Source organism: Bubalus bubalis, chromosome 15 (genome assembly GCF_019923935.1).
Source record: "Bubalus bubalis isolate 160015118507 breed Murrah chromosome 15, NDDB_SH_1, whole genome shotgun sequence".
Taxonomy (NCBI): domain Eukaryota; kingdom Metazoa; phylum Chordata; class Mammalia; order Artiodactyla; family Bovidae; genus Bubalus; species Bubalus bubalis.
The window spans coordinates 55,892,827-55,919,707 of record NC_059171.1 but is presented as its reverse complement, the minus strand read 5'-3'; the positions used below and the strand labels follow the sequence as shown (position 1 = coordinate 55,919,707).

At 45.0% G+C, this 26,881-nt stretch overlaps 1 protein-coding gene across 1 annotated transcript; it reads right to left on the bottom strand.

Annotated features, from left to right (window-relative positions):
* Nucleotides 1-15,884: 15,884 nt before the first annotated feature.
* Nucleotides 15,885-16,626, bottom strand: LOC123464930 (sulfated surface glycoprotein 185-like). The gene is made up of 2 exons (XM_045162760.1): nt 16,604-16,626; nt 15,885-16,212 (listed from the first exon to the last, which is right to left on the bottom strand). The coding sequence occupies exons 1-2, from the start codon at nt 16,624-16,626 to the stop codon at nt 15,885-15,887; spliced, it is 351 nt and encodes a 116-aa protein (XP_045018695.1).
* Between the last annotated feature and the right edge of the window lie 10,255 nt (nt 16,627-26,881).

Below are 26,881 nucleotides of genomic sequence, written 5' to 3'. Positions count from 1 at the left end.
GTGGCTCAGTGGATAAGAATCCGCCTGCCGATTCAGGGGACACGGGTTTGATCCCTGGTCCAGGAATATTCCATATGCTGCAGAGCAACTAAGCCCATGAACCACAGCTACTGAGTCTGTGCTCTAGAACCAGCAAGCCACAGCTACTGAGCACATGTGCCGCAGCTACCGAAGCCCACGTGCCGAGGACTTGTGCTCTGCAAAAAGAGAAGCCACTGCAATGAGAAGCCTGAGCACCGCAGCTGGAGCAACCCCCACTTGCTGCAGCTAGAGAAAAGCCCGTGCAGCAACGAAGACCCAACACAGCCAAAAATAAATAAACAAATTAAAAAGGAAGACGAATAGTATTAGAATAAGGGAAAAACAACCATCCTTCATCCCGCTCATCCCCTTCTGATAATCCCCTCCCTGGAGCTCGCAGCCCTGCTCCTCGCCTGCTCTGTGGTGCCTGGCATCCCTGTCAATCTCCAGGCCCTGTGTTGAGAGGGATGGAGATGGGCACCCTAGCTCAGCTTCAGTGGGAGATAATGGAAGCCAACTTCATGCCTCCAGCTCCCCTTCCCCAGTGACTGGCTCCCTGCTCACAGATCTTCCCTCTACTCAGTCAGAGTACTGTGGACATTTTTTGTACACAGCCAATTCCTCTCCTTTCCTCTTCGCCCTGTTGTGCTTGTCCATTTATCTTTAATGCGATTTGCTGAGACCTTGGGGAGGAGGTAAGGCTTCCCTGGTGGCTCAGAGGTTAAAGCGTCTGCCTGCAATGCCGGAGACCTGGGTTCGATCCCTGGGTCAGGAAGATCCCCTGGAGAAGGAAATGGCAACCCATTCCAGTATTCTTGCCTGGAGAATCCCATGGATGGAGAAGCTTGGTGGGCTACAGTCCACGGGGTTGCAAAGAGTCAGACATGACTGAGTGACTTAACTAACTGGGGAGGAGGTAAATACATGTATTCAATCTATCTCATTTGACTAGAAGTCCATTGAATTCCTTTTAAGATTTTTTTTTTTTTGATGTGGACCAAGTCTTTGTTGAATGTGTTACAGGTTGTGTTTTGACTTTTTGACCTCGAGGTATGTGGGATCTCAGTTTCCCAACTAAGGATCAAACCCACACCCCCTGCACTGGAAGGTGAAGTCCTTAACACCTGGACCACCAGGGAAGTCCCCAGTGAATTCCTTTTTTTCAAAAAACTTTGCCTTTCTTTATAACTTATTAAAGTGCAATCTATTTGCTGCAGAGAATGTAAACAAAAGAAGAAAACTGTGAAACTATTCTCCAAGTTTGGATACCCCACAAAGAAGAGATTTGGGTACAAGAGAGTTTTAAGGAAGAGGATGTCAGGGGTACAGTGAAGACCTGCAGAATCGAAGGGGAGAGGACACCATGCCTGTGATGGGCAGCGATATCAGAGGTGTTGCTTCTGCAGGTGCCCCAGGCTCGTTGCCCACCCGGGACCCTCTGAGAAACCGAAGGACACGCCCCATCTAAGGGCCCCTCCTTCACAGATGAGCATTGCTCCCAGGACCTCAGCTCCCAGGCCTGCACTCGCCCTTAGGCAGAAATTCTCGTTGTTCAGTCGCTCAGTCGTGTCCGACTATTTGTGACCCCATGGACTGCAGCACACCAGGTTTCCTTGTCCTTCACTGTCTCCAGGAGTTTCCTCAAACTCATGCCCATTGACTCAACAATAGTATAGATTTTGTTAAAGCTTTTCTATAAATAATTTCCCTCCAGAAATGTACCAATTTGTATTCCCACCAGACCACGAGAGCTCTCTGTTTCCTGAACTCAGTTACTGACAGTGGGAACTTTCATTTAAAAAATACACTTTTGGCAACTTAAAATCTCTAGTTTCAGTGTTATTTATTAAGCAGTTCTTCTTCTTCTCATTCCATTTAACTGCTTTGACTTCAGACAAAAGTTTTTATGTGCATATTTGACTGTTTCTGACATTTTTATCATGTCACAGATGACTACATTTCTGTGTTAGCACCATCTCTCAAAACCTCCCAAAATTCTATGGGGAATTTTTAATTTTTTTTAAATTATTTTAAATGTACGGTTTAATTTGGGGAGAAATCCACATTGTTATGATATTAAATGCTGTCATCCAGGAACAAGATATGTCTATCTCTGCAGCAAGGACTTTTATGATAATGACATTCATTCCAGAAACAGAAGTTTAAGGAGCTCAGTTTGTTTTCAAAAATCTAAAATTAATCTGACTTCTGCATTTTTAAATTCAGTGCATTTTAGGGAGGAAATTTCTGCTCATTTTGCTTTTTATTTGACCAAATCTTAGGCATTTTATGATTTCCACTTATTTTAATCATTTCTCATTTATGTTTATTTTTCAACTATTTGTTTTCTCTTCTATACTTCTTTTGGTTCATGATCCTAAAAAACAGCCTTTCATTTTTTTTTTAGCTATGAAATGTCATCCAGGAATAAACAGCAGATATTCACTCAGTGTGCACCTGATTCAATTCAATGTAAATGAACATGCAGCAAATACTGGGTATTTGCCAAGTAAATAGAGTGAATCATATGAGTGTGCTACTAGATAATATAATGAGATATTCTTTCATATTTAGCATCCAAATCATTGAAAAATAATGACTATGGGAGTCCTTGCTTACGGCCTAATTGAGTTTTCCACATGGTGTCCTGCCCAGCAGGTGGGCTTTTTTAGTTCTGTCACCAAGACAAATTGCACTGATTGGCTCCACAGCCCATCCTTCTACCTTAGAGACAATGTAAAGATGGGTTCTCTTGGGACTTCCCTGGCAGTCCAGTGGTTAAGACTCCATGCTCCCACTGCAGGGTGCATAGGTTCGATCCCTGGTCAGGGAACTAAGATTCTGAATGATGCACGGTGCAGCAGAAATTAAATACAAATTTAATTTCTTAATAACATCTACGATTAAAGATTTACTTGTTCATAAAATGATGAAGGGGGAAATTTTATTTCTAGCTTTATGTTGTGATATCAAATACTGACACACTCATATCAAGAAAGAGATTGCATGTAACATAATATTTTAAGATAAAAATATGCTGCTTTTTTGGGGCATTTGAAATTTTATATAAAGGAAAGAATTTATTGAAAGAAAAACATAATGGTGAAACATAACCTGATCATATGATCCTGCAATAACTCTCCTTAGTATTTACCCATATAAGTTGAAAACTTACATTCATACAAATACCCTACACACAAATATTCATAGCAGCTTTATTCATAAATGCATGAACTTAGAAGCAACCAGGTTTCCCTGGTGGCTCAGACAGTAAAGAATCTGCCTGCAAAGCGGGTAAAAAGCTGGCCTGCCAATGCAGGGTTCGCTCCCTGGGTTGGGAAGATCCCTTGGAGAAGGAAATAGCAACCCACTCCAGTATTCTTGCCTGGGAAATCCCCCGGACAGAGAAGCCTGGTGAACCACAGTCCATGGGGTCGCAAAGAGTTGGATACAGCTGAGTGACCTACACACACACACACACACACACACACACAGAAGCAACCAACATGTCCTTTAATAGATTAATGGAAATGCAAACCATGAGACATCCAGACAATGGAAGAGTATTCAATGCTAAAAAGAAATGAGCTATTAAGCATGGAAAAACATTGGAAGAATTTTCAATGTGTATTGCTAAGTAAAAGAAGACAATCTGAAAAGCCACATATCTGGATGGTCCCAACTATAAGACATTATGGAAAAAGCAAAAACTACAGAGCCAGTGGAAAGATCATTGATTGCCAGAGGTTTGGGGAGGGAAGGATGAATGGGTGGAGCACAGGGGATTTTTAGGGCAGGAAAATTATTCTGTATGGCACTACCATGTTAGATACATGTTACACATTCATCAGAACCCATAGAATGTACAATACAAAGAGTGAACCCTGATGTAATCCACTGACTTTGAAGTAGCAGTAGTTACTCAGTCATGTCCAATTCTTTTTGACCCCATGGACTGTAGCCTGCCAGACTCCTCTGTCCATGGAATTCTCCAGGCAAGAATACTGAAGTGGGTTTCCATTCCCTTTTCCAGGGGATCTTCCCAATCCAAGGATCGAGCTTGTGTCTCCCGCATTGCAGGCAGACTCTTTACTATCTGAGCCACCAGGGAAGCCCCCAATACACTGACTTTAGTTAATGATAAATGTATCAGTATGCATTTATCAGTTGTAACAACTTATCACATTAATGCAAGATGCTAATAGGGGATAGGGAGATGTCTGAGGAAGTACATGGAAACTTCTATATAAACCTAAAATTGCTATTTAAAAAAAAAAAGAGTCTATTTCCTTAAAAAACTGGAAATAGAATTGCCATATGACCCAGCAATCCCACTGCTAGGCATACACACCAAGGAAACCAGAATTGAAAGAGACACAGGTATCCCAATGTTCATCGCAGCACTGTTTATAATAGCCAGGACATGGAAGCAACCTAGATGTCCATCAGCAGACGAATGGATAAGAAAGCTATGGTACATATACACAATGGAATATTACTCAGCTATTAAAAAGAATTCATTTGAATCAGTTCTAATGAGGTGGATGAAACTGGAGCCTATTATACAAAGTGAAGTAAGTCAGAAAGAAAAACACCAATACAGTATACTAACGCATATATATGGAATTTAGAAAGATGGTAATGATGACCCTATATGCGAGACAGCAAAAGAGACACAGATGTAAAGAACAGACTTTTGGACTCTGTGGGAGAAGGCAAGGGTGGGATGATTTGAGAGAATACCACTGAAACATGTTTATTATCATATGTGAAACAGATCGCCAGTCCAGGTTCGATGCATGAGACAGGGCGCTCAGGGCTGGTGCACTGGGATGACCCTGAGGGATGGATGGGGAGGGAGGTCGGAGGGGGGTTCAGAATGGGGAACACATGTACACCCTTGGCTGATTCATGTCAATGTATGGCAAAAACCACTGTAATATTATAATTAGCCTCCAATCAAAATATTTTTTAAGTCTATTAATTTTTTTTAAATGTGGAGAGTGAGGTGCATGCTTCTCACCAGATCTCCTGATGGGAGAATCACAGGCAGAGCCTAGTAATCATCACAGTTCAAATGCTCCCTAGGTTAGAGCCCCACCCAGATGCTTGAAGAAGGAAGAAGGAAGCATGCAAATGGCAGACAGATTTAGCTGGTTTCTTTGCATGAGCAGAAACCCCATCAAAACATTAAGCATCACTTTCTTCTCGGCCCCATAATATCACTCCAACCCCCGCCTCGACACCCTGCATCTTCACTCACCTGGACCGATGCTATTGCCAGACGCTGTTCCTCGAGTCTGTTCAGCACCACACATGAAGACCCTCAGCTGGCCCACCCAGCCCGGCGCTGACCCGTTCTGGGCAAGGCAGGGGGGCCACTTCTACACTCGCACCGTCCTCATGTCACGTGGGCCCGCAGGACACCAGGCAGCTCTTGGCCACAAAGACACACTCTTTCTATAGCCTCATCTACCTGAACTCCTGTGTCTCAATTTCAGATTCAGTTTTCACCAAAACATAAAGTCCAAGAGGGCAGGGAATGCTATTTTAACTGTTTTAATCCCTGATGTATCTCTTGCATCTAAAACAATGCCTCATTCATAAGAGGAGTGTAAAAAATATTTGTAAAAAAAAATGGATGAAGAAAAAAGGAAAAAATATATATGTATACATATACATATTGTGAAAACATGTATTGAAATATATATTTTGTATATACACAAGTATGTTGTAAAAATAATAATTCACAAATATATTGTAAAAATAAATATATATTGAAAAATATATTTTTCCCTTTTTTATTCATCCACTTATATTTTTATTCATCCATATATTTTTTCCAACTGTTTCTTTTTTGAAAAATCTCTTTTTCTCTAAGATTATTTTCTTCCTATCTCTTTGCTGTTGAAATGGCTTTTTTCAAGAAATAGTGTTTGCCCCTGTGGGAGGTACATTTATTTTTCATGATCATCCTTAGTACTTTTTCCTATCACCTGTTCAAAGAGATTGGGGGCAGGAGGAGAAGGGGATGACAGAGGATGAGATGGCTGGATGGCATCACTGACTCGATGGACATGAGTCTGAGTGAACTCCAGGAGTTGGTGATGGACAGGGAGGCCTGGTGTGCTGCGATTCATGGGGTCGCAAGGAGTCGGACACAACTGAACGACTGAACTGAACTGAACTGAACTGTTTAAAGAAATGCAAATTTTAAATAAAAATAAAGTAATTGAAGTCCTTGCTTTTATGATGGCAATTTTTAAATACAATTGCCAAAATTAAAAAAATTATTTGCAACCTTGGATTAATTTCCCAAATTTATGTAATTTGATGTTTGTTTTTAATAGCAAAACCCTCGAATCCCGCAGCACTGAATACAAGGCTTTGCACCAACTCGGCATCAAATATTTGATGAGTGTGGGAATTCCTGGCGGTCCAGTGCAATCCCAATGCAGGCTCACGGGTTCCATCTCTGGTCGGGGAAATACATCCCACATGTGACATGGAGAGGCCAAGAAAAAGAAAAAAATATTTGATGAGTGAGTGAATAGCCTCTAGCTTGAAACTCCTGAGGTTGGTGTAGGGACCTCAGAACAATGAAAATGTGCGTCGTATTGCGGTTAAGCACCTTGTCGCTGGCGCTATACTCTAATGATTCCCCACGAGGCAGTGCCCCTGCACCCCTGGGGCCTCCCCAGCTGCGGGGCGCTGCGGGCTGGCAAGGTGGGCCCCCTGCCAGGATCCTGGAGCCCATGGCGCTGGGTGGCAAGTGAGGCTGTGTCTCAGTCAGGGTCGCTTGGGGCCTGTTCCAGGGCCACGGGATTGAAGTGGGGGTTGGGGGGTGTCATAGAGTCCGGCTGGAAAGACATCCTGCGAGACTTTCAGGCTGCTCTGCCCTCTCCCCCACAACCCCCTCCCCTGTATTCTCACCTACGCATCCCCGAGGCTGGCAGCTGCCAAGTCGCTTCAGTCGTGTCCGACTCTGTGCGACCCCATGGACTGCAGCCTACCAGGCTTCTCTGTCCATGGGATTCTCCAGGCAAGAACACTGGAGTGGGTGGCCATTTCCTTCTCCAATGCATATAAGTGGAAAGTGAAAGTGAAGTCACTCAGTCGTGTCTGACTTTTAGCGACCCCATGGACTGCAGCCCACCAGGCTCCTCTATCCATGGGATTTTCCGGGCAACAGTACTGGAGTGGGGTGCCATTGCCTTCTCCCCGAGGCTGGCAGAGGGTGACCTTATTTAGAAATAACATATTTTCATGTGAGGTCACACTAGGGTTGGGGGGTCGGGAGGGGAGCTTAATCCAACACGACGGTTTTTTTCCAGAGGATGAAAACACCCTGTGAAGAAGCACACCCCCAGGAGAGGCTACGTGCCACCCAGGACCGAGCGGTGAGCGCTGGGGCAGTGAGCCAAGGACCGCGGGTACCAACCACTGTGCTGGACCAGGCCTCGCGCATGCGCCCAGGGCCCAGGGCGGAGCGGCCCCGCCCACCAGCGCCTCGGCTTCAGGAAAGAAGTTGGGCTTGCTGGGTCACCCAGTTCTTTGTTAAAACAGCAACTCTAAGAAATGGGTGCAGGTTTGAAATGTTAGATTTCTCCACTGGCTGACAAGCGGGCCTGCCAATTCTTTGTTTTGTCTTATTTTTGACCTTGCGGGTGATGCTATAATTTGAACTCCATGTATTGATGGGGCGCTGTGAGGTAAGTACCCCTTTATTGCTATGCTATGCCCTTTATTATTCCCCCTTAAATCTCCCACTCCTAGGCCACGGCTGCTCACATGACACCCACAGGATCCAAGGCGGGGGTGGGGGTGGGGTGGTTCCCAATTCACCAGCTCTTTCTTGGTCTTCAACTGGGAGGTGGGGGGTACCCCACGGACCAGGTTCAGATGCAGGCTCGGATTCCGCAGGTCGGGGCACCTGAGCCTCTGCATTTCCAGTGAGGTCACTGATCACCCCGATGCTGTACTGTTGGTCACTCCCAACAGGCCTGGAGTACCAGAGGGCTTTTAGTTTCCGGCCCATTGGGGTCAGATAGAAAACTTTGGGCTCCTTTGAGAACAGCCAAGCTGGATGGAGGAATGTATGAATAGGCTTCCCTGACATGCATTGGGTCAGGGGGTACAGAACCCTGCCAGCTCTGGGACGCTCCCTGCTGCAGTGACAGGGGACAACGTCCCTTCTCCAGGGTTATTTATTTTTATTGCCAAAGTCTTATCTTTTAGATTCCAGTTTACTGATGAAGACAGGGTTAGAATCCCTTGCATGAGATGGAGGAGATTTTGTTATCAGCACCACAGTTTCCAGCTTGTCATTACCTCTGATTCCTCTCTGGGATTTCAAAGCCCTTCCTAAATCCAGCTCCTTGGAGCACTTAAAATAAAGATGCTTTAATAATAATACAACTTGTAATACTTCAATCAAGTCATAATTGAAAAAGAAATCTACATTGTTTTCACCTGTCCAACATCTACTTGTTGTAGGGACGTTTGAACTCCCTTCTTAGGAGTGATGGTGGGTGGGATCAAATAGAAGACAGCGTTGCTTTTTTATGTTAACATTTGACAGTGTGAGAAATGGACTTTGTCAAATTAAGGACTGCCTTACCAATGCATCAGAAGCATGCATCTCAAACAAGTTTTAGTTCCTTCTGATGACACAGCATTAAATTGAACTGTAACCCCGCTTCATCATTACGAAGAAGGGCAGAACAGTGAGAGGCCCTTCTGTCCCAGACGGCCTCTGTGCAGACAGCCCTCGGATGGCATTTCTTTTGGGGCTTTTGTTACTGTGAAGGAAGCCTTTTTACTTCTGTCACATGATTTGACACTGAAAATTATTGAAAAGAACAAAACCAAAGCCATGATGAAAAAAAAAAAACAACCCAATGTGTTGTGTATGTGTATCATTTGTATGGCTGGGACCGGTTTTATTGTTTTTGGAACTATTACAAGACTTCTGTTAAACATGTTAAATGTTAAGAGGAAACAGACTCTTGGCAAATGTGGAAAACCAATTACAGAAAACGTCTCTGCTGGAGATGGAGAAGCACAGGGAGGGACAGAGGAACACGTGCCCCCGCCCTTCTCCAACTGCTCAACACACAGATGATGCGCTGTCTTGAGAGAAAATACAACTGTTACGTTGTTGCCTTTACTTTTACATTTACAGTAAGATGACACTTCTCAGTTCAATCTACTTGTAGTGTTGTAGTAACACACAGTTACTTTTCTTAAGGTAAATCTGATGTAAGAGAAGTAGTATTTCCAAAATAAATAACCTAGAGTATGACTATTTGCTCTACAAAAGAAAAATACAAACCTCACCACTAATAAATCAAATTATCTTAAATTTTAAACGTTTGAATTAGAAATATTAATCTACTCAAGCTTTGAGAGCATGTCTGTTGTATACAGTGTGAACATGCTATCATGTGAATATTAATTGTAAGATATAATTGGGCTTCCCAGGTGGCGCTAGCGGTAAAGAACCCAGCTGCCAGTGTAGGAGACAAAAGAGATGCGGGATCAATCCCTAGGTGGGGAAGATTCCCTGGAGGAAGGCATGGCAACCCATTCCAGTATTCTTGCCTGGAGAATCTTATGGACAGAGGAATCTGGCAGCCCATGGGGTCATACAGAGTCAGACATGACTGAAGCGACTTAGTACGCATGCACACATACTTATACTTGAAATAAATGACTCTTCAATTTTGAATTGATTAAAATTTGAAGAGCTAGAAAGCTGATATTCCGAATGGATCAATCAAGGAGACAAAATCTTTTCAGCTGGGGTCTAGCAGCGGTTTCTTGATGTTCTTCGTGTGTTCCATCCACACTGTGCTAAGCTCCAAGGTACACAGGTGAATAAAACGTGGTCTTTTGATTTCAGGGAACCTCCATCTTGGAATGGTAGGACATTAATTCAAACGTGATGTGGTCAGTGAACAGGAGAGACAGCCCATGTGAAAGGCGCCCAGGATGTGTTCATAGTGTCTTTGGGACAGAAAGAGCAGTGGACTAGAGGGTCCAAGAATGTGGAGAAGAGGAGGAGGAGGAGTTTACTGTGGGAGATGAAAAGGATACAGAAAGGGCCAGGTACAGGCTACACGGGAGGAGTGGGTTGGGGCCAGGTCCTGATGGATGTGGGAGGCGGGAGAGAACGGAGGAAAGAAGAGGCACACTCATTTGGGCTTTTTGGAAAGACTTTTAAGAAGTGTGGGCAGGGGGCTTCCCTGGTGGTCCAACAGTTAAGAAGCCACCTTGCAATGCAAGGGACACGGGTTCAACCCCTGATCTGGGAAGACCCTTCATGCCGCGGAGCAACTAAGCCTGTGTACCGCAACTGTTGCGCCCACACCGTCTAGACCCCACACTCTGCAACAAGAGAAGTCACCGCAAGGAGAAGCCCGTGCGCCGCAACTAGAGAGTAGCCTCCTCTCACTCCAACTAGAGAAAGCCTGCATGCAGGAATGAAGACCCAGCACAGCCAAAAATAAATAAATAAACAAATAAAAAGAAGTGTGGGCAGACTGAAAAGACTTGCCGACAAGGAAAGGCACCCGGGGACCAGCATCCCCGTGTAGGCTGCGGGTCCCAGGGAGAAGGTGGCATTTCCAGAATCTGGCTGTGTGCTGGAGCCCAGGAAGAGACAGTGGCCATATGTGGAATGCTAAGAAGTACCAGGACAGGAAGAAATGAGAAAGCAGGTAGGGCTTCCCTGGTAGCTCAGCCGGTAAAGTATCCTGCTGCAATGAAGGAAAGCCGGGTTCGATTCCTGGGTCGGGAAGTTCCTCTGTAGGGAACTTCCTTCTATCCCTGTAGAAGGGATAGGTTACCTACTCCAGTATTCTTGGGCTTCCTTGGCAGCTCAGACGGTAAAGGATCTGCCTGCAATGCGGGAGACCTGGGTTGGATCCCTGGGTTGGGAAGATGCCCTGGAGGTGGGCATGGCAACCCACTCCAGTATTCTTGCCTGGAGAATCCCCACGGACAAAGGAGCCTGGCAGTCTGCGGTCAATAGGGCTGCAAAGAGTTGGATGCGACTAAGCACAGCACAGGGACTTGTTAGTTATCTAACAACAATTGTAATGTGTAAAATATTTTTCTTAATACTTTGATTTGAGAAATATCAGACAGTAATAGATTAATTATGGATGTTTGTTTAAAAAAAAAGTAAATAAAAAGACAAGCACTGGCTAATAAGAAGCCAGATGATTTTCTGTGGGGCCTGCAGAGGGTCTCCCCTGCCTCTCTGGGCACTTGAGCTGTTGAGACACTGATGGTGGCCGTGCCCGTCACCCGCTGGTGGCATTGAGACTCAGCGGGTTGGGCTTGTCGGGCACTGTGCTGCCCTGCATGCTGCTCACTTGGGGGGCTTCCCTGCCAGCATTTCGCTGGAGACAAAGGAAGCCTGGTGACCAAGGACGAAGAGTGGGGAATGCTGCCACGGGTGCTGGGGGGAGTGGAGGACAGCTGAATGCAATCTTTTTTATGCCGCTCAGCCCCCAGGTACATCAAATCCTAACACTGATCCTTCATCACAAAAGTTAAACAGACTTAGCCAACTCAATTTCCTGTGATAATGAGCATCAGAAATCACATGGATTAATGAACCACAAATGATCCCCTTCAGAATAATTTTATTGCTAATTTCTTAACCCTCCTGATACAAGCCCTTGGAAGGAGTGATGGCCAGAATTGAGGCAGGCTGCCCACTCTCCCCGTCCTGGGCAGAGCTACAGCTGAAGATAGCAATGGCCGCTAACCATGGAACCAGCGCCTCCACAGAGCAAGGTAAATGTGAGGACATTTGATTGTCTTCTGCATCCTTGATTGTCATTAAGGATGTGCCACTTTTCAGCTAAAGGTACAGACTGAAGAAAAAAGGCAGGGGAAAAAAGTCTTAAAGGTACAGCCCTTTGCCTCAGCTTTATGCTACTGAATCCCCCACATTCCTGTCTTGTATTCTTTTTATTTAAAATATGTTTCTACTTCTTACTTTTGGCTGCATCAAGTGTAAGTTGCAGCACTCAGGCTCTTCATCACAGCACAGGGGCTTAGTTGTCCCGTGGCATGTGGCTCTCAGTTCCCCGACCAGGAATCAAACCTGCATCCCCTGCATTGTAAGGTGGACTCTTCGCTGGACCACCAGGGAAGTCCCTGTGTTGCATTCTTGATTCCTCCTCCCTTCACTATCTTCTGAAGGACTGGCTGATTTGTAAGCATTCAGACACTAACTGAATGACTGAACACCCTAGATCTGTTCTGAGACTGACCAGTTAAATGTAGCTAACACAGCCAATAGATATTAAGGGGGTCCTCAAAGAATTCACCTGCCAATGCAGGAGATGCCAGTTCGATCCCTGGGTTGGGAAGATCCCCTGGAGGAGAAAATGGCAACCCACTCCAGTATTCTTGCCTGGAGAATCCAATGGACAGAGGAGCCTGGTGGGCTATAGTCCATGGGGTTGCAAAGAGTCAGACATGACTGAAGCCATTTAGCACACAGCATGAGAAGCAGTATGTCTGAAAGAAGAAAGAGAGAAGAAAAAGCAAAAGACAGAAAAGCAGAGGGTGAGGGGGCTTGCTCATGTGCTATGTCCGTGTCTGTCTGTAAGAGAACAGGAGACGGAAACCTGAGTGAAGTTTTCTCTTTAAAAATGACAGAGATGCTTGACTTTTGGTAGCAAAGTAAATACAGGTGGCAATGTTGTGTCTACATGGTCACCCAAAAGATGAATGAAAGGGCTAATGAAAAAGTATTTAAATGTATAACTGTCAAAAAGAACTGATAAAAGATGAATAATCATATTCATAGAAATAATTAAGTCTATCTAGTGAGTGACAGAGCCAGCAGCTTTGAGCAGACTCAGGATTTTAGGCCCGAGTCCCAGCTCTGCACCCACCAGCTACCTGACTTTGGACAAGCTACCCTACCTCTAGAGCTTCAGTTTCCAAGTCTTTAAAATGGGGGTAATTACACCTGCTCCCAAGGTTTTTGTGAAGATGAAAGAAGATATTTAGGACAGGTTTGGCATAGACCAAGTGTTCCATAAACATTACTGCTCTATACAGACGAGCCTATAGTTACACATCAAATATCAAAGCAAAACTCTGAAGGAAGAAACTTGCTGGAAGAGTCTCAAACATCTTTGGTAAGACATTTCATGCCTTATAGACTGTATCATATTATTTGCTGCTTGTGTTGATTGTAAACAACCTATTGCACTCGGTTTAACCTTTAAATTTTAATAACTTTAAAAAATTATTGGAGTATAGTTGCTTTATAATCTGTTAGTTTCTGCAGTGCAGCAAAATAAATCAGCTATGCATATGTATATATCTCCCCTCTTTTTTAGATTTCCTTCCCATTTAACTCACCACAGAGCAGAGGTCCCTGTGCTACACAGTATGTTCTCATTGCTTATGTTTTATTCCTAGTATCAATAGTGTATGTCAATCCCAGTCCCCCAGTTCTTCCAGCCACCTCTTCCCCCTTGGTATCCATACATTTGTTCTCTCCACGCCTGTGTCTCTGTGTCTGCTTTGCAAATAAGATGATCTATACCATTTTTCTAGATTCCACATATGCATTAATATATATTTGTTTTCCTCTTTTCTAACTTACTACAATCTGTATGACAATATCTAGTAAAATTTAGTAACTTTTAAGTAAAATTCATTTAATTAGAAAAATCAACAAATGCTAGAAGTTTAAATTATCAAACGTAAATTTGCTTCACTGACAGACATCCACACAGTTATTCATGTTTCACTTCTGGAGACAGCTAGAGTCTTTATACTGATGATTTTTGCTTTTTCATTTCTTTATTACGATGGGTGAGGGTGAGGAGCCTGCAATAATTGTCATTTGAGGAAGCTGCAACAATGTTTCAATATCTTGCTTTTATTTCTTCCTTTCTCAATATTTCTTCCCTTTTCCATACCAAAAGGGGGGGGCAATATCAAATTAATATAATTTTGAGGAAAGTCTGTAAACTAAATTTATTTAACATCAAATCTGGTTTAGTGGAAATCCCTCTATTAAGGAATGAGGTCATGTCTCTTGCAATGAATCATGCCCATTAAATTTATCTTCTTTTCTGGATACTTTCCTTCCTTCGTTTTGTCATTTCCAAGTCTCTAATTCTTGTTGATTGCTCAATTAAATGGAAGCACTGATTTTTTTTTTTTGTTTTAGTTTTGAAAAGGGCATGAAACTCAAGCTACAAAATATTATTTGTATCAATGTATCTGCTTTTAACTCGGCAATAGTATTTCCTATCCAGTTTTTTTTAAAGCAAATACTGATTTTATTCAAAACTCTCCAAATGTTTTCTGTTCTGCATTGATTTTTTCATGTGTGTTTTCTTTCTTTTGCCTTCTTCTGACTGTTTTGATACTGAAAACAAAATAGGAAAGATGGTTGTTCCCTACTATAATATTCTATTGCCCAGAAAACTTACAGAGAACGAAAGGAAACCCTGCTCTTCACTTTGGCTAATAACTGACTCATCTCCATACATTTCTCTACTGCTCATTTTCCTTGATGCCAAAATTACACACTAAAAGATTACAGCTCCACTTAAATAACTCCCACTTATTTTCATAGACAGTCCGAGGAGAACTATAATCTTCTCAAGGATTCTTCAAAAGGTCTCATCTATTCCCAGGCCTTGAAATATATTCCAGTACATAGAATGTATCAGGATTTTACGCCTGGAATCAGTTATTTTAACAATGGAAGCAAACTTGGAAATCTACCAGCCCCGTATCCTCTTTTTAACGTGTAAGGAAACTAAGACCCAGAGAAGTTGTACTGCATAGAAAAGAATTATTTCACAAATACATGTGTATATATCATCTATACTGCTTACATTTTTATAAAGAATCGTCATAGATACTAATTAAGGGGATCTTGAAGACAAAACTAAGCGGTTTTTTATAACAATTGGCCCTTTTCAATTAATATTTTTAATCTTAAAGAAAATCTTTATGGCAACACAAATGATTTTATTTCCTAGAGGAGATGATTTTGTGTTTTGAAACAGCGCCTTTACTCCAGATTCAGATGCCGTGACCTCGTATAAGTTCGGTTTCCCACCCGGGTTTCCCCCGGGGCGGGGACTGCGGGCCGCCCAGGCCCCGCTCGCACCCATCTTGCCCAGTGCCCGGGCGGCGGCGGGGACAGCGACGGCCGCGACCAGACAATGTCCTGCATTCACGGCGGCCTCGGCCAATCACAGGCCGGCGCCTCCCGGCCCCGCGCGGCGCCACCGGCCACGCTCGGGCCGGAGGAAAACCTGGCCTCCGGGCGGCCATCTGCGGCCATCCTGGGGCCGGACGCCGTGCCCCGCCTGCGCCCCGGCCTGGAGCAGCGGGCCCGGGGCGGCGGACCCCGGGGCAGGGGTCGCACTCGGAGCGCAGGACGCGCCGCCCCCTCCGGCTCGAACGCGGTGCTGTCCCTTTAAGACGAGCCTCCTCCCGGGCCGAGGAGCGCGTCGGCGGCCCCGCCGCGGGGGGCAGCGACATCCGGGCTACCGGGCTGGCGACGACGACGGCCCCTCGGGCAGCTCCCAGCCTCTGCGGGACGCCCGGCTTGCCGCGGCTGGGGGGGGCCGCTGCCGGGGAGGGAGGGGCGGGCTTCAGCGCCACGTAAGGCCCCGGCCCGGGTGAGCCTCGCCGCCGCCCGCCCCCACCTCGCGGTCGCCGGAGCTTGAACGCCGGGGCCCGGCACGCGGGTCACGGACGCTTCGCCCTCGGGGCCGCGCTTCGCGCGCCCACGTCGGGCCCGCCCCACCTCCTGCGCGTGCACGGGGGGGGGGGCGGGGCGCCGAGAAGTCAGCCAATCAGCGGCGGCCGACCCGGGACCGCCCCTGGAGTCCTCGCGGGGGGCGGTGCGGGAGGTAGAACTTCGTGGGGGGCGCGGCGCTGGGCGGCTGGCGGGCGATCAGGGAGTGCGGACTGGCGGAGGAGCCGGACACCGAGCCTACCGGCTCCAACTCGGCAGCTCCGCGGAAGTGAAAGGGAGGGAGCGGCGGGGAGGGGCGCGGGCGGCGCGTGAGAACTGGCGCGGGCGGGAGGAGGGGGGCGGCGCCGGGAGCAGGTGGTGCAGCCGGAGGCGGGGGAGGAGAGGGCGGGCGCGGGGGCGAGCAAGCAAGTCCCGGAGATAGAGAACTAGGGATGGACGTGCCGAGTTAATGAGCGTGAAGCCAGAATCTGTCAGGGCTTATTTATGCAGCACGGAGAACTTGAAGAAGTTGTGCACTCACTGGTGAGATGCGTCCTAAGATTTTCCTCTGTCCGCGTTTTTCTAAAGTGGGTACAGATTTTTGGTATCTGGTGAAGTTTATTAAAATTGAAAGTTGATCACAATATTTTATCATGGGAGTTGGGGGCGGGGAAAAAGAACAAAAGGCATTTTAAAACTAATTTCTGCAATCTCTTCTACCGAAAATTTGAGAAAGAATGTATGTTTCTGCAATCAAGACACACTGAGTTAGTTTTTAGGGTAGAATAGGGTGTGTATGCCGACATGAACAAACCCGCACCTCGAAGTCTCATTTACCTCACCTGCAAAATGAAAGCCATGACCTCTACTTAATCTCGTAGATGTTTTGTCGTTCGATGCGATCGAGGAAAAGTGGAATTTTGTCCGGTCGCACTGGAGTGGACCCCCCTGGGCAGCTGTCCCAGGCCACCTTCTCCTCCCAGATGGTCTCGTCCCCTCGCAGAGCGTCGTCCTGCTCCAGCCCACCTCGTCCTGAGGTCCAGGTGTGGGTAATCTGGAAGCCTCAGAAACATCATCTGGGTGTCCTACAAAGAGCTTGGCATCTCCCCTCCAAACATGCCGCGTCTCCCATCTCAGCAGCTGCATCGCTGCAGCTCGGTCGTCAGCCCCTCACCCCATCGGCGAGTCATTAACCCCCTGGGCCCGCTTTACTTCCGTACTTCTGACGCCTGTTTGTCGCTGCTGCCCTGCTTTGGCTTCCTCCGCGCAGGCCACCGGCGTCTCCCACCTGGGTTACTGTAGTTACCTGCTCACTCATCTTCTTGTCCGGGGGTTTTGCCCCACCCACATCTCGATATTGCAGCCACATAGATGTTTTATTGTAAAGTGCCGCGTGTAATCTCTTAGGGGATGTTTGTCACTCTCAGGATAAAGTCCTATCCCCTTAACTTCTCTTTATAAGGCCCTCCTAATCCTGTCTCCTGCTAGATCTCTCACCACCGGCCACTCTTCCCACCCGTCCCCAGTTCCAGCCTACCTGAACTGCTTTCAAATTCTCTAAATGTGCCCAGTCTGCTCTGGTTTCTGCAGCCCTCCCTAGTCTCCTTCTTTTCTGAGAACTGGCTTCCTGCCTTTCCCTGACCTCCTTCCCCAAAGTGTGAAAGAATTAGGGGCGCCCACTGCACCCCTACCTCTGCAACAAACCATAGCCCTTTCCTGTGGTGGCTTGTCGTCCTGCCCTTCAGAGCAGGGGCTGTGTGCTGCTCAACATTGTTCCCAGTTCCTAGGAAGATCCTGGCAGTAGTGGTCGGAGCCGGGTGACCCTTTTAGAACACACAGTGAGGGGCACAGGAAGCCGATAGCCTTAGGTGTCTACTGACTGATTCATTTTATATTGCTGAGTTTTTCAGTTTTGAATTCCTCTTCTCTTAGTTACAGGTTTCTTTATAAGAGTAACATTTAAAAAAAACAATAGATTTTACTTAAACCGTGATTTTTTTGTCACAATAAATCTCTTTCAGCAGAAATAGTGTGTGTGGTTTATGAAATGAAATTCATGGCCAGTGGCTGCCGTTCAATGCAAATAGGCAGAAATGGGTTAAATGGACTCATTTTACACTCAGACTCTGAATCTAAGCTGAAAGTAATGCCCCAGTAATGATTGAGGGAAGGCATGGAAAGAAAGAGTATTAAGTTGAGAGTTTTGGTTCCTTGTTTATTATTACTATTAATTAAAAAAAATACCATTAGCCATATGTTAAGAAATCACTGATACTGACTTTAAAAAAAACAACTCCTGATACACCTAGTATTTTTCTTTTGCTTACAAGAAATGTCCGCATAACAAACTGAAATTCTCATTTCCTTGTGCTTGAAGCTCACAATACTAACATATGTACGTTTAGATATGTAGTATTTCTGAACACCGCCCTGCCACACACTTTCCAATAAAGCTCAACAAGAATTCTTTGTTGAGAGATGTAATATTTGGAGGGGAGGATAGGGGAATAAATCTTAACTACTGCAGATTGTTTCCCTGCAGCCTTACTCTGAAGGAGATCCTTGTTGGTTTTCTCATTACTGTACAACTAGTCTGTTGATTCTGTTACACCTTGGTGGGAGGGAGGGGCGTTCAGTAAGAAACATTTTTCAAAAGAAGGGAGGGTAAGCTTATTTCTTTAGTAAAATAACAACAAAAAAATCAATGAAATTATATAAAAATAAAAGCAAGTAATGTATTTAAAGGAGAAAAAACATGTATTATAATTATTTACTATTTCTACACAAAAGTATTCTCTCAGCATGTATCAGATCTGTTTATGGGACTCACCAAATGATTATTATAAACAAATAATAAGGGTTTAAAAAATGTGAGAGAAATGGCTTCTTTTGCACATGTCAGCTTGGGTAATTTTGAGTTTAGAAAACATTTTACGTACTGTGATTTAGTAAAAATCCTATATTTTACTTACATTTTAGCTAGTTCTGTTTTTCAGTTTTTAAACCTTAAAAAAAAATCTTATTTCCAAACTATAGAGTGGTAAAGGATTATTAAAAAACTGTTTATAGTGAAACATTTTTTACAAATAGCTACTTTTAAGAGGGGATTCCCTGCAGTGGTCCAGTGGTTAAAGGTTCTGCATTTTCACTGCTGCGGGTGAGGGTTCAATCCCTGGTTGGGGAACTAAGATCCTGAAACCTGCACAGCATGACCTAACAAAAGTAAATAAATAAATATAAAGAACATATCTACAACAACGTACATTTCAGCCCTATTTAAAAATGTCAAGCCTGATTAAGTGACGCCTTGAGAGAATCACACATTGAGGCTGAGATCTAAGATTGCCATTTGCTACATTTGTTGGTTTTAGCAGAGATTTCAAGCTAATTGGGCAGTCAGCTCAGCAGAGATATGCAGACAGTGATGACCAACAGGTAGCAAAGAGGAGAGAGGGTGGGATTTGGAATTAAAAGACTCAGGTCTAAATCAGATAGCCTTGTACCTTCTACAAGTTACGTCTGAGACCAAGGGTCTACATTTATAAATTAAGCAACTATTTGTCATTTTGACCACTGTGTCTGTGAGGATCATGTGAGGATAATGTATCCTGCCAGCCTTGAAATACTAGATAACTCGTAGTTCCTGCTACTGTCCTACACATTCTGCTTTGTCATTGGAGACATTTGATTTTCACGGAAATAATAAAATTATATATGAATTATATATGTGTGTGTATGAAAGTGAAAATGTTAGTCCATGGAATGACCTCATGGACTGTAGCCCACCCGGCTCCTCTGTCCATTGGATTCTCCAGGCAAGAATGCTGGAGTGGGTTGCCATTTCCTCCTCCAGTGGATCTTTCCAACTCAGGGACTAAACTCGGGTCTCCCACATTGCAGGCAGATTTTTTACCATCTGAGCCACCAGGGAAGCCTATATATATATGTTGCATGTTAAGTCACTCCAGTTGTGTCTGACTCTTTGCGACAGTGGACAGTAGCCCACCAGGCTCCTCTATCCATGGGATTCTCTAGGCAAGAATACTGGAGTGGGTTGCCATGCCCTCCTCCAGGGGATCTTCCCGACCCAGGGATTGAACCCCTAGCTCTTATGGCTCTTGCATTGACAGGCAGGTTCTTTACTGCTAGCGCTACCTGGGAAGCCCCTCTCTCTCTGTCTGTCTGTCTCTCTCTCTCTCTCTCTCTCTCTCTATATATATATATATATATATATATATAATGCATGTATATACATATATATGTATGTATATATATAAAGGAAATAAGTTACTTTTTCATAAACTATGACTCCTCAAGGAGGATTTATATATGCTTGCATTTATCTGTGGGTAATAGCTGATATTAGAGACAATTGGGATACCCTGTATAAAAAACAATCCTTGTAGTAAGGGTACAGAGGATGCTGGTGTGTCTAGAATTTGTGGTACTCTATGTAGAATGCAGGAGCAAGGTGATATGTGTGCGTGTGAAACTAATAAAAATGGATAAAGGAAAATAAGGCAGATTATTAATTAAGTTCAGTTCAGCTCACTTCCTCAGTCGTGTCTGACTCTCTGTGACCTCATGGACTGCAGCATGTCAGGCTTCCCTGTCCTTCACCAACTCCTGGAGCTTGCTCAAACTCACATTCATCGAATTAGTGATGCCATCCAACCATCTCATTCTCTGTCATCCCCTTCTTCTCCTGCCTTCACTCTTTCCCAGCATCAGGTCTTTTCTAATGAATCAGTTCTTCACATCAGGTGGCCAAAATATCGGAGCTTCAGCTTCAGAATCAGTCCTTCTAATGAATATTCAGGACTGATTTTATCTCTTTTTTTTTTTTCTTTTGAAAAAAAAAAAAAGCATTTATTTGGCTGCACTGGATCTTAGTTGTCTCATGTGAGTTCTAGTTCCCTGACCAGGGATTGAACCCAGGGTCACTGCAATGGAAGCATGAAGTCTTAACCACTGGACAACCAGGGAAGCCCCAGTGAAGCTATATCTTGTCTGGTGTTCACTGTCGAAGGCTAAAGAAGGAAGATATTCTTCAATGACAGTATTTATTTATTATTATTTACCCATGATAAACCTGGAGAATAAAGTAGCAAAATGGCAACCAAAACAGTTCTATATCCTTGACTCCTTCACCCAAGTTTGAAATATTTGGCCAGTGGTTAATTATCCTAGGTTTGACTGAAAACTTTCATGCAGAAAGCTATCATGCACGTGATGTGGGTGGCTAAATAAACACAAGATGTATTTTCTCTCAAGGAAGAATTCTGAGAAAGAAAAGAAACAGAGACCTAAGATGTTTGTGAATGAGCCTGCACTCTGCCTGGGAAGGAGGCTGGGTGGGCAACCTCCCGCTGCTTCTAACGGAACCCCCGCCCCGCCACCCCCCTACCAAGCAGAGGAGGCATCTCCTACATGAATACCTACACTGGCCCTGTACTGTTCCACCCTCAGAGTCTCATTCTCTTGGGTCCTAACACTATCCATTTTCTGAAGTTGCCTGTTAAAATATAAATCTCCCTGAGAGGGGTGTCACTGGAACTGGGAGCTAACACCTACATAATCTTTTACCTGCTCAGCAGAGATGGTTCTTATCCTGCTGAGAGCAAGGAAGGGAAGAAGATGGACACATGAGAGCATGTGAACAGCCAAGGTGGAGAGGAAGGTCCCACAGAGAGGAGACTGAAGCATGCTGACAGTTTTGCTGGGACAGTCCCTCCAGCTCTGTTTCTGTGCAGGTGTGACATCCTGCCGTGGGGTTCCAACCTCTGCCCTCAAGCTTTCAGATCTCTGCATCTGGCAGTACCCATAGCTCTCGACTGTCATGAGGTTCAGCTGGATTCAGACTAGCTTTGTGGTAAAAATGGCACTAGAAGAAAAAGCAGTCTGAAGGTCAGAAGACCCCAGTTCTTTGGGACTTTGAGCTATTCAGACTTCAGTTGCCACATTTGCAAAAAAGAAGAAATGGGTTCTGTTCCTTTTCTGCTCTGGGTTTCATCCTCTCCCTGCAGACTTCTCTCCCAACTCTTTTTACTGTAACTAAGCCTCCACCACAGGTGGTTACAAACAAAACAAAACAAATGTGGTAGCTCCTAAAAGGTGGAAACAACCCAAATGTCCGTGGATGTGTGGATGAACAAATGTGATCTCTACATACAATGGAATATTACTCAGCCTTAAAGAGGAAGGAAATTCTGACCCGTGCTACCGCATAGATGAAACTTGAAGACATTATGCTGAGTAATGTCTCATTCCATTTCACTGGAAGCCTCTGCTAATGCATGTTTTGGGGCTCTGTTTTGTCATGTCTCAGCCTTGTTCTGCATGAACAAACCTCATTTTTAACTGCTCTTTTTGCAGCCCTCCAAAAGAGCTATACTCCCTCGAGTCCAAGTGTTTGCACAGCAGATCCTGCTGCCTGGCACCCTACTTCTTCCCTCTTCTTTGTCTAACAGATCCTACGTGTTCCTAAGGGCTCAGCTCTGAGAAAGCTGGTGCTGGCCCCTCCCTCAGGCTGTAGGAGGAGCCTATGTGCCCATGGCACCCCCTGTTTATTCCTCCCATCATATGTGTATTATGACTTTCCCACAAAAGGTCAGGGATTTTGGCCTCTTTATGGCATGCTCCCAATCTGATGCAGGCCTGACACAATAAACCTGTTGAATAAGTCACTGAATATACTTTTAAAAAATGCTTCAGTTCAGTTGCTCAGTCATGTCCAACTCTTTGCGACCCCATGGATTGCAGCACACCAGGCTTGCCTGTCCATCACCAACTCCCAGAGCTTACTCAAACTCATGTCCGTCAAGTTGGTGATGCCATCCAACCATCTCATCCTTGTTTTTGATTTATTCCTTTATTTGGCTGCGCCAGGTCTTTGTTTCGGCATGCAGGATCCTTAGCTGTGACATGTGGCTTTGCGTTCCCTGATCGGGGATCAAACCTGGGCCCCCTGCATGGAGAGAGCGAAGTCTTAGCCACTGGACCAGAAGGGAAGTCTCCCCCTGAGTATTCTTAAGAACACATGGTTTAAAAAAAAAAAAACTACACATTGTTATCGGTTGGTCTAATCGATGATAATTTGGCTTATAATTTTATTTCTGTAATTTTATTCTCTTCTTATAAATATCATGTCTTTATCTTTTAGGTTATCTTTTTTTTAACCTGCTAATTTTAATACTTGACATGTCAATAGAGTCAGGTTTGGCAGCACATAACAAAAAATTCTCAGATAACATTAGCATAAACAAAATAGAAGTTTGATCCCAATTCTGCAGAAGTTCAAGTACAGACAGTGTTGGGCTGATACCCATTTCATTCCAAATCTTCAGGGATTAATTCTCTTTCAGCTTCACTTGGCCATCCTGAGGCTGTCTTTGTGCTCCAAGACAGAGGCCGGGCTGGAATTCCAGGAAGGAATCAAGAAAGGGTGTAGGGTGTAGAGCAGCTGTCTTTCTGGAAGCTCCTCAGATGCTCACATACAGCATTCTTGCTCACATACTGCTGGGCAGCTTAATCACACATAGCTGCAAGGGAGGCTGAGATACACAGTCTGTATTCCGAGCAGACATGTCCCCAGCTAAAATCCCACTGGTGTGGAAGAGGAGAAACGAATATCGGGGGACAAAAAGAAGGGGAGGCCAGACCTGAGTATAAAAAAGATACAAACATGTCAATACCATAATCTAGTTTAATCTAGATTTCAGATATATTCTTCCCAGCTCCTAATCTCCTTTGTTGAAAGGTCATGACATTTAGACTCTGGAGTTTTCACACTAAGCAAAGCCCTAAATTTCCAGGTTTTCTCCTTTTACCAGGTAATCAAAGAAGTAAGTGCTGTCCTTCATATGGGGCTCAGAGATGGGGCAGAGGGAGGTGGAGCTGAGGACTACCAGTGGAGAAAGGGCGCAGTAGTAACAAAGGCAGGATGTCACGTTTCAACACTTCTGGTCTGGCCCCTGCGTCTCCCGGGCCGGCTTGGCTTTGTCCTGTTTTTCCCTGGCTCGGCTCTCCAGGATGTGTTCCCAGCAATTCCCAACCTCCAGCACCTGCAGTTCCGCCCCGGGAAGCTGGAGGTCTCTGCTCCTCCACGGGCCACTGTGGATGCTCCAGTCACCCTAGATGAGTCATCGGAGGCCACAGTCTCTGCCACCAGGCCAGGTGCAGATGTTGCCTGCAGGGGACCCCAGTCTGCACCACAAACCTGCTCTCGCTTGTCACCAGCCTCATAGCCTCAGCCACCAGCCCTGATGGCATGCCCTCAGTCCCTGTTCTCACTGTCACTCTCCAAGTGTCTCCTTCTGATCTTTTCCCTTCCATTATTTTTCCTCCCTCCCAGTGCCTTCTGGGGTCCTCAGAAACCCTGATTGCTCTCATGGCTTTGTCCGGCTTTCATTCTCCACCTAACTCACTGTCAATCTCCTCCCCTGAATCTCTAACCTCCATCTCTTCTCTGTAGCTGAGGACTCTGCTCCAGGCTCAGCATCCTCCTCCCTCCTTTTCTGCAGGCTTCTTCCTCTCCCCCAGAGCCCCTTTTACTGTGAGAAAAGCCCCCCCTTTTTTTTGCTGCTCCATCCATTTTCTTTCTTTCATCGCCAAATAAGGAAAAACACTTCACTTAGCCATTGCTCCCAGTGATTCATCACCACTCCTAACCCAGTTCCTTGTCATCAGGTGGCACACGCCACCTCTTTGTGGTCCCCGGTGAGCTCCAAATTACATCATCCAATGAAAGTAACAGATTCCTTGATTGTAACATGACACTAACATTACTGCCCTTTCATTACAATTTTCTCTTGCCTTCCATCACACTACATGCTCTGGCTGTTTTCTCACATTTCATGACCACTCTGATCAGTGGTAAAACATCACTGTTTCCTTGGTGGCTTGGACAGTAAATAATCTGCCTGCAATGTGGGAGACCTGGGTTTGATCCTTGGGTCAGGATGATCCCCTGGAGGAGGGCATGACAACCCACTCCAATATTCTTGCCTGGAGAATCCCCATGGACAAGGAGCCTGGTGGGCTACAGTCCATGGGGTGGCAAAGAGTTGGACGTGACAGGAACACTTCCAGTTTTCTGACCACACTGATCAGTGATAAAACATCAGTGCTAACAACTAATGTTTCATGAGCACTTATTTTGTGTCAGGCAGGTCAGATGGTTTACACACATCATTTCCTCTAAAGCTTGTATTGACTCAATGGAGGAGATGCAGTTATTACCCCCACTTTACAGATAAGGAAACTGAGGCTCGTGGGCCTACAAAGGTCAATGATGTGCTCACAATGACAAAGCTAGTAAGAGTTAAAGCTAAACTCCAACCCTAGTTTGCTGAATTCCAAACCAGGAGGACGCTCTGGTTCTGTTCCACCTATTGTCCCTCATTTCCTGATTTCACCTTAAATATGAGACTTTCCCAGGCTTTTCTGTTCTGGGTTACCTGCTCCCCTGGGTATAGACACTTACTTTTAAAAGGAAATGTGCTTCCACAGAGTGAGCACTCCATTTGTTTTTACCCTATTATTATGGAATGTTTAAACACAGAGAGAGACAGAATTGTATAATGACCCCTTACCCTGTCCCCAGGTAACACCACCCAAGTCCAACAGTCATCCATTGACGGCCACTCTTGTTTTGTCTGTACCCCACCATTCCCCATGCCCCCCACCAGATTATTTTGCAGCAAATCTCAGAAATCATATCAGTTCATCTGTAAATATTCCAGTGTATTTTTAAAACGTTGCTGTTGTTTGGTCTCCAAGTCATGTTCGCCTCTTTTGTGACCCCACGGACTGTGGCCCACCATGCTCCTTCTGTCTGTGAGATTTTCCAGGCAAGAATACTGGAGTGGGTTGCCATTCCCTTTTCCAGGGAATCGCCCATCCCAGGGATTGAATCCATGTCTCCTGCACTAGCAGGCAGTTTCTTTACCACTGAGCCACCAGAGAAGCCCTTTTAAAATGTGAGGACCCTTTAAAAAGCCTTAACCGTGAAAACAGTAATATGTCTAAAAATGAAGAAGAACCCCATAATATCAGCAAATATCCAAGCAGTCACATTTCCTCAGTTGTCTCATAAAGTTTTTAAAGAGTTGGTTTGCTCTTTGTTCAGATCAGGATCCAAATAAGGTCCACACACATCACTCTTTAATAAATCTCCCTTAATCATTTTATTCCTCTTTTCCCTTTTCCTACACCCCAGCCCCCACAATTTATTTGTAGAAAACACCCATTCCTTGGTGCCCAAAATCCACCCTGTGAATTTTGCTGATCACATCCCCCTAGGGTTGTTTAACACATCGATCCCTCCACCCATCCAAATTTCCACTAAACTATGGTCAGATGGAGAGGTGTGAGCTGATTCAAGTTCATTTTTCAGCAAGATGATTCTGTAGGTGAAACGATGTACTTCCATCAGGACTCTTCTTTATTTAGGTGGCTTCCAAGTCTGAATCCAGCTTCATTCCTTTATCTTAGGCTAACTGATATTCGCCATTGTCTCAAAATCAGCATGTCTAAAAACAAATGTATCTTCCCCCACACAAGCTTTTGCTCTTGACACCTTCTTTGTTTCTGCCATTTCTGCTGTCCTTGTAAATATCTTGGGCTCCCAGTCTCAGGGCCAAACTTCACTCTCCCTTGGCTCCCATATTCAGTCACAAAGACCTGCCAGTTCTATCTCTCTAGGGCGTTAGAACCCTTTCCCCTTGCATCTCACACACATTGCCCTTGTCCAGACTTTCAAACTATTACAATACCTGCCCCTCACCCCACTGGTCTCTCTTTCCTCAGTTCCATTCCATAAACTGCCATTGGACCAAGGTCATACCTGACATCTTCCTTCAGTGTTGAATATTGGAGCATCAGATAAACAATTACTCAAGCTCTGGAATAGGCAAAGCTTCTCTCTGAGGATAATTCTGGATTTGTCTCAAGGGACACCTGTGGCCCCACACTAGGGGGAAGGCAGAGTTGCCTGTCATCCTGGTGAAACTCTACTTGCTAGCAGCTTTCTCTGCTTTCTTGGTAGGACGTTCACACTTCTGTTTGTTGTTGTTGTTCAGTCGCTAAGTTGTGTCTGACTCTTTGCAACCCCAT